Raw genomic sequence first — 13508 nt, forward strand, 5'->3', positions numbered from 1 at the left:
ACACACTGCCTCGCCTGCCAAGTTCCTCCAGCATTTTGTGTGTGCAGCTAAAGGGTTAATGACTTTACCAGGGCAGGATAGCTATGGGGATTTAGCTATGGGGGTTGTCCTCTTTCTCACACCACGATGAAGTACTTCAATGGCTCATTACCTCAGCCCAGAAGATAACACAATCACTTCATCTAGAGACACAAGAGAAAGTTCAGGGGCTGGAAACGTGGAGCAACACACAAAATGCTGGAGGAAGCCAGCAAGTCAGGCGGCATCTGTGGCAACAAAATGGACAGATGACATTTTGGGGCGAGGTGAAATGTTGACTGTCCACCTCCTTCCACAGTGTGTGACTCCCTTCGTCGAGAAATGCTCCTCTCCATTGTCCAACAGGCATTTATCTTTTGAAAACCTCACAGATCTAATCCCTTGAGCAGTCATTCCTCACTCAGTATTACAATCGGCTGACACAGTTACTGAACTCCATGGTACCCAACACTACTACTCACATAGCGATCCTTCCTGGAAATGAAAGAATGTCTGACAGCCTGCAGGAGTGGAAACAAGCAGAAGCATTTACAGATTGTTTTTAACACACAGGAAACATTAAATGACAGACCAGGTGTGTAAGGAGCAAAGGCTTGATCAGGTAGGTGAGTTTAAAATGTATCAAAGAGGCAGAGAGACCGAAGAATTGAACTGCACAACGTGTAACCAGACTGCTGAAAGTGTGGTAGGTGAGGATGATGGATGAGAAGTCAGAGTTAGTTAAATGGACTATTTCAGGTGAGAGTAAGTCACAGACAGGGAGGAACAGGACCATAAATGTTTTGAAAAAGGTGGTTCCTGTACTGGGGAGCCAATCTTCTTCGGCTGTCCATCGATTTCGATGTTGACTGAGGCCTGGGCAAGGTTGTATGGGAGACCAGCAGTTGCCCGTGCCCTCTCCACACCACCTATGTTGTCCAAGGGAAGGGCAATAGGACCCATACAGCTTGGCCATACAGCTTGGCACTGGTGTCATCGCAGAGCAATGTGTGGTTAGATGCCTCGCTCAAGGACACAACACGCAGCCTCAGCTGAGGTTTGAACCAGTGACCTTCAGATCACTAGTCCGACGCCTTAGCCACTTGGCCACAAGCCAATGAGGTCAGTGAGGACAGGTGAACAGGACTTGGGAAAGTGGTAGAAGCATTTTGGTGGTCAGAAGTGCCAAGGGCAAATTAGAATATAACTGGTGTTTTATAAAAGCATCAACAATGGGGAGTTCGGCATAAAAACCAAAAGCACTCAATGTGGCAAACTGCAAGCTTGAAGTCACGTTCATAGAATGAGAACAGAGGCTCCAAACACTTTCAGAAAGAAGAAGGACGAGAAGCAGTCCACGACCTCCTCCACTGCCGCAATGAGGCCACTCTCCGGTTGGTGGAACAATACCTTATATTCCATCTGGGTAACCTCCAACCTGATGGCATGACAGCGATTTCTTGAACTTTCGATAATTCTGCACCTCCCCCCCTTTCTTCATTCCCATTCCTCTCCCTCACCTCCTTACCTGCCCATTATCTCCATCTGCTGGTCACCCCTTCTGTTTCGACCATGTTCTTCTACCCTCTCCTATCAGATTCCAACCCCATCTTCAGCCCTTTATCTCTTTCACCTATCAGCTTCTCAGCTCTTTACCACCCTCCCCCTCCCAGTTTTACCTATCACCTACCACCTCGTACGTCCTCCTCCCCTGCCCCTCCACCTTCTTGCCTTTAACTTCGCATCCTCTTTCCAGTACCGATGAAGGGTCTCAGACCAAAACGTTCGCTGTTTGCTCTTTTCCACAGATGCTGCCTGGCCTGCTGAGTTCCTCCAGCATTTAGAGTGTGTTACTTTCAGGAGGAAATGTAGCTGCTCCTGGGGAGGCATGACTGAGTGGTAGGGAGCAGTAAGAGGAAACAGACTCGTTGCCAGCGTTCTGTTTCTCATTCATGCTGACACACAATTTTAAACACTGACTGATGGAGTCGACATGACAGGGTGCAGTACAATCCTGCAGAATGTTGCTTCAAGGTCAAGTTTATCATCATCTAACTGTACTTACGTACAACCAAATGAAACAACGTCTCTCTACACCACAGTGTGCCCACAAACCATACATCACACACACAGCATGTAAAACAAAACATTACCACAAATAAGTTAATATCATTCAAAATGCAAATAGCACACAGCGCGGATACACAGCTCACTGCCCCGGGGATGAGCCGTCCGTGGTGGCAAGGCATGCATTTGCCTCAGGTAAGAAGTTGTTACCCAGTTTGGCGGTCCTAAAGCTCTTTTACCCCCTTCCTGACAGGAATGGATCAAGGAGATCGTGGGACCCTCCACAACTGTGAGCCTAGGGAGCACACTTCAGCACTGGCTGGTCAAGTGTATTGACGTACTCTCCCCAAGCCATGCGACACTGTGCCCTGTGTGCTTGTTAACCCACTGAATCATAAAGTATGCATAAAAGGAGTTTCAAATTAGTTTCGTGCCTCTGCCTTTGCCTCCTAGCCCCAATGAGTTCCCTTTGCACTTACTGCTTTGCCTAATGTTACACTTCAACTACCTTATGGAAGACGGTCTCTGTCCTCCAGCTACCCCTGCCCTTGTGAATAATTTGACCCAAAATCCTGCAACAGTAAGCAAGCTCCCAGTCGTTACAAACATTAGATTGTGGCACTGTCGATTTTGGAGGCAAACAGCACATCGCCACTCTACCGCTATCAAAGGGAAAATCCAGACGACCCCCACCACCAGCATCTCCACTCTCCACTGTTACCAATCCACACTTGGTCCACCAACGTGTAAAGATGTTGTTCTTTTATCCATGCACTTACAAACACCAGTTATCTTGCAGGCTTCAATTTACTTTTGTTCAAGAACAAAATAAACCCTTCACAGCCTCCTGCCAAGGGAGCCAAAAATAGCCCTGAATATTTGATAGCAGTCTGCTGCCTCTGGTCCAATTGTTTGTGTCAGGAAGTTGACTTCCTTGACAAGCCTGCACATCATGTTCCCAGGCTAGACACCGGAAACACAATGATCTGGGTAGAGAAGAGATTGGAAACAACTGTTTATGCAAGAGTCAGGTAATGGCAGATTTATTGCTAAAAATAAGGGCCTGGCTTCAAAAAGAGATCTATCTTCTGAGTCTCTGGAATTCCCTGCCCCAAGGCTGATGGAGGCCAGGTGATCAGATATATGTAAGGTGGAGATAGATAAATATTTAGAAGATCTAGGAATTGAGGGTTACAGGAAACTGGCACAGAAGGGAAGACCAGTATGATTATATTGATGGGGTTTGATGTGTCTGGTGATCTACTCCTACTCTGATGTCCCCGTGTTCTCGGGCATTTACCCAAGCTGAGGCAGAAATGGCAGCGCAGAGCAACTTGTGAGATTCTATGAATCCTTGCTGACCCCGATGTCAAGTCAAAACCTCTCCCATTCTGTAACTTCCTTCAGCCCTACAAGCCTCTAAGGACTTTTTTGCTCCCCCAACTCTAGCCTCTTAGAACATCAGCAGCTTGATCACTCAGTTGCAGGTTACTGGGCCCTCAGCTGCCCAAGCTCCACAAAATTCCCTGCTTCAGAGCTTGCGGCTGTTTGCCTGGGACTCGGACAATCTGCCCAATACTTCCTGACCTGGATTTGTATCAAATTTTGCATGCGCTCTGTGTAGCAGCCAAGAAATGTTGCTAAATTAAAGGCACTATGCTAACGTGAGCAGTTGTACTCAGTATTCAGTGCCTTGTGGAGGGAGGCTATTCAGATCCTGATTAGGTCGCCTCTCTCGAATGAGCTCCTCACACTTCTTCCATTTTCTCTCTTCAGTTACCCACATTTCTCAACACTACTTCGGATTCTATTTCCAACACACTACCTGATGTGAATTCCACCTTTATCAACCATATAAATAAAAACGTTCTTCATTCTTTTGGTAGCTACCAATCTGTGATTACTAATGAAACACTCACTTACTTACTTCCTGCCTGTCAAGCCACCGGTGGTTAGGGCAACAGTGAAGGCCCTCCATCTCTGGCAGTGATCAGGGCTTCCTTCATCATGTCAGTAGCTTCCCCTCGGTTTTCACTACTGTCAGTCCCGTGTGGAGACTCTGGAAAACCATCACACTCAGATGTAGAAGGTTTCTTCATTGCTGTTTCCCTAACAATTGTTTTTTGACCAGTCAGGGTTGTTCACCCTGAGCTGAACCCCCAAACCCGGAGGACCGGTGAACCACTCTTAGTCTGGCCTCTACCCTTTGACCTGTTTGGCATGGGTGACCCTACCAAGAGCCAAAGCACGAGTTCCTGATTCCATCCAACATCGTTCTCCAGGTCATTGAGACACGCAAGCCTCCAAACCCAACGACAAGTTTGTGGTCCTCCTGGAGGAACTATAAGTACCACAGGAAATCATTTATTTATGAAAACACATCAGGATTGACCACTTCAATCGGATTTCCTCTACATTCCTGGTTTTCTGCAGTAATCAGTGCTAAAGGCTTCAACTATAACTACAACTATAAAAACTTCTCGAGAATGAAACCTGCTCACTAAAAGGGGAAGTTTCGGCACAGCAAGATATTATGGGGCAAGTGTATGATTTTTCTATCTGTGTGTTTTTTCAAAGCAAATTAAGTCCCATAAAATTCTAACTCTGGATAAAAGTAACCAAGTTATGGCAATGTCCATAAACATGTGACTTTCCAAAATAAACAGTTGATTGAGCACTTCTTTGAAGTATAACCATTGTTGTAATGTCGGAAGCACAGCAGTTAATGTGCACTACAGCAAACTGCCCAGAAAGACAAATCAGACGAGTGGCCCAATAGTTGATGATAATTTTGTTTGCTGAGGGATTAATATCAACCCAAACACCCAGGATAACTCTTTGAAGTTGTTCCAATCCTTTTGCCGGTACTGCATTGCATTATCACTCTGAATATTGCGTTCAGTTCTGGTGATCTCATTAAAGGAAGAATGTTGGAGTTTTATAGAGAGTGCAGAGGGGGTTTACCAGGATACTGCCTGGGCTACAGGGCTTGTCTTATAGGTCAAAAGTGAGCTGGGCCTTTTCTCTTTGGAGCGAAGGAGGATGAGAGGAGACTTGATAGAGGTGTACAAGAGGCAAGAGCCAGAGACTTTTTCCCAGGGTGGAAATGGCCAATACCAGGGGGCATAATTTTAAGGTGATTGGTAGAAAGTATAGGGGGGGATGTCAGAGGTAGGGGTAGTGGTAGAGGCAGACACACTAGGGGCATTTAAGAGACTCTTACATAGGCACATGGATGATAGAGAAATATGGAGGGCAATGAAGGAGGGGGGAGTTAGATTGAACTTAGAGCAGGTTAAGAAGTTGGTACATCATTCTCCAAAGGCCCTGTACTGTGTTGTAATGTTCTATGTTCTTAAACTCAGGATTAGATCTCAGGAATGAATCTTGAATCCACAAGTTCTGATTGGGGCGGTGGGGGGGGGGGGGGCAAGTTTGCTGGCTCCTGGCCATGGGTAATATATTATAATTTACTGAAATTGCCTTTTTGCTATTATAACATAAAACAGCACGGCTGAGGAGCAGACCCTTCGGCCCGTGTCTGCTGGGATTTAAGTTCCTACTTTACAGAAGCCACTTCTGAAGCAACCTGCCCTCCCCGGTTTAACCGAAGGGAGAAACTAATCAATTCTTCAGCAACGTCACTCAGTCCCAGTACCAGCACTATGTTTTCGGATCACTCAAGTCACGAACAAGTCACAAAGTTCAAGTTCAAAGGTGAAGCCCCGCCCCCGTCGTTTCCACAGGCATGCTGCCTCCACCAGGTTCCATACAACCGCAAGCCAGTTAACAGCAGATTGTCAGCACAACTGTTATAAACACAATGGTGGTTTCCTGTCCATCCCGCTCAGCATTTCTGCTTTAGCTGTCTGTTGGATATAAATATCACCTGCATTGTTGTTTGAGTCGGAAATGCCACTTTGCAAAGCAGTGAGAATGCGCTGCCTTTAGAAGCATGCACAGATAATACGGAGACTTCTACCGGGAGAGGAGCAAGGAAAGGCCTTGAAAGGGAAGTAATTTGGGTGTCATGTCTCCTCCAAACTCCTCACAACATTCAGCAGGTCAGCAGCAGCGTCAGCACGGCCCTGTCAACTATTCAAGTGCTGAGTCTGCCTACCTCCAGACTTGAATCTCCCGGGTTAGAGCGACTCTGACACATGGACGGTGCTGAGAGACACCGCGGACTCCTGCAGAGCGGGCAAACGGAATCAACGCTGGCTTCTCACCACGGGAACCCAGGATCTAAACCAGCCAGCGGTCATTCCTGCCGCATCTTGTAGCACTTTCCAATTTGGCCTTCCTGATCCTGACCAGTGGCTAACAGACACTGGTGCTAGTCAGAGGCTAGTCAAAGGTACACTACTGAGTGTAACTATGGTGCCGTGTGATGGTGACAGCACAAACACGGCACGCTTTCATTAGCACAGAAACACACGATACAGGAAGTTTGGGCAAACACCCTCCGACAAGCTGACGACAGATTACCTGATAAAATAACAGCAGAATATCAGACTCAGTACAAAGACAAAGATCCCGGTGCCGAATATCACCATGTAGATATTTAACGGAAGATCCTGGAAGGTTATCGGAGGCATCGTGCACGACTTGTTCGAGTAGATCAACCCTAAAGCACAGAAACATCCTAGAAAGTGGGAGAACGCAAAGATGTTAATGGCTAACACGGCACACATGTAAGAAGGCGTTCAGTGCCCTCTCCTATTTCTGATAGCTCATTGCAAATTTACTCTGCCACTGAGCTGATCCCAAATTCAGTACTCATGCCTGTGCATGAGTTAAAGGCTATTCCACTACAGGAAGAATCACAGCCAGGTCCCTTCAATGATTTTGTTTTTCAATACAGAATAACAGTTCTTAATCCACTCTTGCTATAGAGACCATGCCAGAAATGTGGCAATCTTATAAAAACATAGCACTATGAATGACCAAACAACAACACACACAAAACGCTGGTGGAACACAGCAGGCCAGGCAGCATCTATAGGGGGAAGCGCTGTCGACGTTTCGGGCCGGTCAGGACTGACCCACAGCCCCGTTACAGCTTGTACGAAGTTGGAGTGTAGAACCGATTCATGAAGGCCTGAGCGTAGGCTTTCATTGTGGCCGTCTGGGAACTTCAAAAGAAGAAGAGCTGATGATCATTTACTGATCATCAGCTCTTTGACCAGAACATCCGATGTCATTGGGAATTGGCCAAGTGATCACATTATTGTTGGTAGAATCTCAGATGCTGACGAGAGGGCGATCTATCAGCTAGTTGAGTGGTGTTGCAGCAACAACCTTGCACTCGACGTCAGTAAGTTGTGGATTTCAGAAAGGGTAAGACAAGGGAACACACACCCGTCTTCATAGAGGGATCAGAAGTGGAGGGAGTGAGCAATCTCTGCCGATCTGTCCTGGGCCCAGCATATGGATGCAGCCTCAAAGAAGGCAAGACAGCGGCTGTATTAGGAGTTTGGGGAGACTTGGCATGTCACTAAAGACCCTCGCAAATTTCTAGAGATGGACCGTGGAGAGCATTCTAACAGGCTTCATCACCATCTGGTATGGGGGGGGGGGGGAGGCTACTGTACAGGATCAAAATAAGCTGCAGAGAGTTGTAAACTTAGTCAGCTCCATCATGCCATCATGGGCACCAGCCTCGGTAGTACCCAAGACATCTGCAGGGAGCGATGCCTCAAAAAGGTGGCATCCATTATGAAGGACCCCCATCACCCAGGACATGCCCTCTTCTCACTTTTACTATCAGGAAGGAGGGACAGAAGCCTGAAGATCACACTCAGCGACTCAGGAACAGCTTCATCCCATCTGCCATCCGATTCCTGAATGGACATTGAACCCATGAATACTCCCTCACTACTTTTCTCTTCCTATTTTTGCACTACTTATTTAGTTTAACTATATATATGACTCTTGCGGGCTGCCCTCAGCACATCCCCCGTGTTGGCCGTTGACACAAATGACGTATTTCACTGTCTCTTTTGATGCAGGTGTGACATAGAAAGCTCATCTTAGCTTATAAACTGGACACTTGTTCCACAATTCTTTGAAACGTAACCTGAGTTGCAAAACAGGCGCTTAAAAGAATTTTATTATATAATCATATATTAAACAGATGTATATACTGTATATCGATACAGTAACAAAAGTGGAAGGCAAAAAAAAATCTGTAGGTGAACAGAGAGATTTGTAAATACTGAAGTATTAACAAAATCGCGAAGTATATACAGAATAAGGATTTTCTAGAGGAACAGATGATCTTAATCTAAAGGTATTAAACTCTGCAGCGATATTTGGCTGGTGTACCATGATGAATTTTTGTAGCTGGGCAGGTAGACGAGGTGGGAAAGTAGAAGAAGGAAGTTCATGCAAGAACAGTATAAAACACACATCAGAACACAACTAGTACAATTTTAAAGCTGGGGCGGGATGAGGAGAACATGTATAGTATATTACTCAGGAATGGCGAGACTGAGGATGTTTCAAAAGAAGCTAAGGAGAGGTGTCATCAAGGTTTATAGAATTGTGGGGCTTTGGTGAGGAGAAGAGGAAGTCATAACCCAAGGGGAAAAGACCTACTGTCCATTTTCTGCCGCAGATGCTTCCTGAACCGCTGAGTTCTCCTTGAGGGTGTTGCTCAAGACTAAGCTGAGGCTTGGAGGAGAGATGAAGCAAGATACTTTCAGCCCAAGTGTTTGGTCTCTGCAGCTCAGCCAGCAAGATTGGTGCGGGCAGACACCTCGTCGCACCCGACCTGCCAGGGCCGGAATGTGACCGGCGTGGGCACAGCTCGATGGCCGGATTGATTCTGTCCCGCTGATTTCCCCGATTCCATCACACCGCGCTGCGTTATTGTTGTGGCGCCCTTGCCACAAATCAATCACGGAGAGATTCCCAAGGTTACTGGATTTAAGTGAGGGCAGCTACGGCGGGAGCGGGGGGGGGGGGGGGGGGATTACCAGGTCTGAGTCTTTGCAGGAAAATGTGAACAATCTCTCGGGACGGATTCCAATCGCGTTAGAAACCAGTCGTGAAGAGCCGCCTCTGGAACAAAGGGGCATCAAGGTAAGGTGGTCACTAACAAGAGGACAAACCAGTACTTTAGGACGGGTTTTGCTACCCGGTGATGAAGGTGTGGACCTCCCCGTCAAAGGGAGAGGCTCCAGAAGATTGTGCAGAGACGTTTCCTGGGAACCTTGATATTTTTGTGAGGGAAAGAGATTTGATAAATACAGACGGGAAAGGGCACCGGGTCTAAACACTGCGACCTGTTGGGCCAGACACCCCTGATCTATCAGGATATCTATTTCCACATTGCTAAAGGAGTAATATTGTCAGTACAATGGGACTTAGACTCTGCTGGAGTCTGAATTTACTTCTGGGCTGTATTGCATCTTTCCTGTTGATAGGCCGCTCACACTATCTATAATGTAAGCTTGCACAGATAGTTTATCATTAAGCAAAGGCAGAACGCACCATTCCTTTCAGATATTGGCGACTAATCTCTGCCGTCTTTGAGCACCCCTCTGCTCCGCCACCTTCCGAGGAGGACGGCCGTCTCCGCGCAACCCCCTGCACCCCGACCCCTTCCTACTTCCCCACACTGAACCCCCGGCACTGTCCGACCCTCCTCGCTATTGCAGGGCTTCAAACCGCGGTGCTCTACCTGCTCCAGAGCCGGAGCGTCGGCACTCCCCGCGACGCCGCGGCCGCTGGATGTGAGGCAGGGGCGGCCAGCCTGCGGTGCGGCGGCGGCGGAGACAAAGCCCGCCGGCTGGCTGCCGAGCCATGCGAGGGACATCTGTCCCCATTGTTCGCAGTTCTGGCCTCCATCCTTCCCTCACACAAACACACACACACACAAAGACGCAACGAGACAGCCGCCCAGAACAACAAGACAATGGGGGGGATGAAATGCCCTCACCGTTACACCACTGGAACGGGTGCATCAATAGTTCTGGGTACCGAGCTCACCCACGGGACTGGAGATAGGGGAACCGGGCACGCACCGGGGTCCCCCTGAGAACAGCGCCAGCTCTCCTGCGTTACACCCTCCACACCGACAGGGATAAAGCCCCGGGGAGTCCGGCTGCGGAACGCGTCTCCCGCTGTCCGTCCCGGCCAGCCGCTCAAAATAAACGCCCGAGGAGCTGAACCCTCTTCCTCTTCCTCTTCAACCCAAGGCCAAGTGAGCCGGAGTGCCGCAGAGCCGAGCAGGAGGCGCCGTCAGTTCTAGCCCTCCACGCCCCCTTCCACCCCCTGGCTGTCAGAGCGGCCCCCGGAGACGGTTTCACAAATAGCCGAGGCGGTTGTAAACGTGCGGATTAGCAAAAAAAAAAGAATGTAAGACGCAAGAGAAAGCTGGCGTTTGTTTATGGGGAACAGTTCGTTCCACTCCGCAGACTCAGGTACGAGCACAAGGGAACCGCGTCCCGTCACCTCAGCATCTGCACCCAACTCCGGCGCGGGCAGCGAAAGGATCAGCGGCCCCAGAGCTTCGGCCGCTCCAGCGAAGCGGGATCTGGAATCGGCAGATTCCCTCATGTTCGCGGGAGGTACCCGGCGGGTCGGTTCAGGTCGGGATCCCTCATCCGGGGCCGATGCTGCGGACAGCCTTCCAACACACCCAGCGGATCAGGCGGCATCGATGAAAATCAACCAACAGACGACGTTTTGGGGCCGAGACCCTGGAAAGGAAGGGGAAAGGCGCCAGAATAAAAAGGCGGGGGAGAGGAGGACAAGCCGGGTGGGTGGGAATGGGAAAGGTAAAGGAGTGAAGAAGAGGGTTTGACAGAGTGGTAAAGAAGTCATGTGGCTTATTTGCAGCATTAGATCAAAGTTGCAGCCTTACAAGGATGCTGTCTGGATTGGAGGGCGAACCTTACGAGAATAGGTTGAGTGAACTCGGCCTTTTCTCCTTGGAGCGGCGGAGGATGAGAGGTGACCTGATAGAGGTGTATAAGATGTTGAACGGCATTAGTCATGTGGATAGTCAGAGGCTTTGAAATGGTTAATACGAGGGTAGGGCATCGTTTTAAGGTGCTTGGAAGTAGGTACAAGGGGAATGTCAGGGGTAAGTTTTGTACACAGAGAGTGGTGGGTGTGTGGAATGCACTGCCAGAGGCAGATACAATAGGGTACAATAAGAGACTCTTAGATAGGTACATGGAGCTTAGAAAGGTAGAGGGCTATGCAGTAGGGAAATTCTAGGTAGTTTCTCCAGTAGGCTACATGGCGGGCTCAACATTGTGGGCTGAAGGGCCTGTAATGTGCTGTAGATTTCTATGTTTATGAAACTCTGGTTAGGCTTCATCTGGAGTGCTGTATACAGTTCTGGTTGCCCCTTATAGGAAGGATGAGGAGGCTTTGGAGAGGGTGCAGGACAGGTTACGGGGAGGGGGTGCTGCCCGTTTGGAGGACAGGTTGGACAAGCAGTGGCATCTTCTCTGGAGTGATGGGGGCTGATGGGAGGGGGGGGCACAGATAGAGAGGGCACCCAGTGTCTTTCTTTCCAGGATTGAAATGTCTAGTATTAAAGGAAATGGGTTTAAGGTGAAAGGAGATGAGTGAGGCAAGTTTTTAAAAATTAAAATACAGAAAATGGTGGTGCTTGGAATTCACTGCTGGGGTGATAGTGGTTGTTAGGAGTAATTCAGGGAGTAACACAGAAAAGGGATTGGCATGGCCGAATGTGAGGAAGAGGGATTAATCGGAAGTCATTGATTTCAGCACAATATGGTGGGCCAAAGTGCCTGTCCTCATCAACCTTCCATGTCAACGCATTCTCTACTGGGTGGCAGTAGATGCCAGTGCAACTGGCCCTCAGACCATGTGTTAGGAGAAAATAATCTTCCAGGATTCGTGTTTGTAATTTACTATCCCTGACTAAAAATGATAGTTGCAAAGACTGGATCGGGCCTCCTGTATTCCGTGGCCAAACAGCACCTGCGTATTGGAGAACAAAACCCAGTGACTGAGGAAAACAAAACTAGCAACACGGTTAGCTGCAGATTTGCTACTTTCAAGTGTTTAGTTTAGAGACAGTTCAGAATTAGAATCATCAGATCGTGAAGTTTGTTAACTTAGTGTCAGCAGTACAATGCAATATATAATAATAGAGAAAAATGTGAATTACAGTAAATATATTTATTTATAATAGTAAAATTAAATAAGTAGAGAACAAAATTAAAAAGTGAGGTAGTGTTCATGGGTTCAATGTCCATTCAGAAATCAGATGGCGGAGGGGAAGAAGCTGTTCCTGAATCACTGAGTCTTCAGGCTTCTGTACCTCCTTCCTGATGGTAGCAATGAGAACAAGGCATGATCTGGGTGATGGGTGTCCTTAATGATGGACGCCATCTTTTGGAGGCATCACTACTTGATGTCCTGGATGCTTGGAGGCTGGTGCCCATGATGGAGCTGACTGAGTTTATTTCCTGTAGCTTATTTCCATCCTGTGCAGTAGCCACCCTTCCATACCAGATGGTGACACAGCTAGTTAGAATGCTCTTCATGGTACATCTGTAGAAATTTGAGAGTGTTTTTTGTGACATTCCCAATCTCCTCAAACTCCTAATGAAATATCGCCACTGTCGAGCTTTCTTTGAAGCTGCATCGGTATGTTGGGCCCAGGATAGATCGCCAGAGATGTTGACATGCAGGAACTCAAAATTGCTCACTCTTTCCACTTCTGAACCCTCTATGGAGGACTGGTGTGTGTTCCCTTATCTTACCCTTTCTAAAGTCCACATTAATTAATTACGTGGGCTGTCATGTTATAGTTCTGCAAGGCGATGGCGGAACTGCACGTGGAATACTGTGTGTGGTTTCTGCCAACAGTCTGGAGAGGGTGCAGAAAGATTCAAAAAGATGCTATTGAGACCAGAGGGCTTGAACTACAAGGAGAGATTGGATAACTGGAGCAAAGGAGACCTATATAAACATGAGGGGAGTAGGTTTCCTTCCCCAAAGTAGAGAAATCTGAAAGTAGAAGGCATGCCCTCATTATGAATACTAACTCCTAAATCCAATGTTCATTTTGCTTCCTTTCTACTTAATTTATTCTTAAGCACTGACACAGACCTTTACTTTAACCACAAGCTCCAGTAGTGCAATCTATGGTTTCATAAACACAACCCACAAAATGTCCTTCTCTTGCTAGAGTTCCTCAAAATCATTTGAGCTCAGCAAGGAATCAGCTCCTAACCTCTGGGCCAACAAGCAAGAATAGTCGGTTATTAGATGTGGAAAAACTCTCCTTTCTTTCTCAAGCAGAGCAACCCAGAAGACACAAGTTCAATCCTAATATTCACTTGCATTTACAAAATAAGCAAAATAAGCCTGGTGAACCATCTTCTACCTCCATTACAGAAAAACATCCATGGTCAGGTATCTCGCCTCTA

The 13508-nt window shown here is 47.6% G+C and overlaps 1 protein-coding gene across 3 annotated transcripts in view; it reads right to left on the bottom strand.

Annotated features, from left to right (window-relative positions):
* rnf122 (ring finger protein 122) overlaps positions 1 to 10841 on the bottom strand; it is a 31218-nt gene extending 20377 nt beyond the window's left edge. Inside the window, exons 1-2 of one of the 3 annotated variants that reach the window (XM_059967105.1) lie at positions 10546 to 10841; positions 6574 to 6730 (exon numbers count right to left, since the gene is read on the bottom strand). In XM_059967105.1, coding sequence (XP_059823088.1) covers positions 6574 to 6683 — 110 coding nt within the window. In that variant the 5' untranslated portion in view covers positions 6684 to 6730; positions 10546 to 10841. Of the gene's footprint in view, positions 1 to 6573; positions 6731 to 10030 lie in introns of all 3 variants that reach the window. The other 2 variants (XM_059967096.1, XM_059967086.1) reach the window with 2 other exon arrangements.
* Between the last annotated feature and the right edge of the window lie 2667 nt (positions 10842 to 13508).

This window comes from Hypanus sabinus, chromosome 1 (genome assembly GCF_030144855.1).
Source record: "Hypanus sabinus isolate sHypSab1 chromosome 1, sHypSab1.hap1, whole genome shotgun sequence".
Taxonomy (NCBI): Eukaryota; Metazoa; Chordata; class Chondrichthyes; order Myliobatiformes; family Dasyatidae; genus Hypanus; species Hypanus sabinus.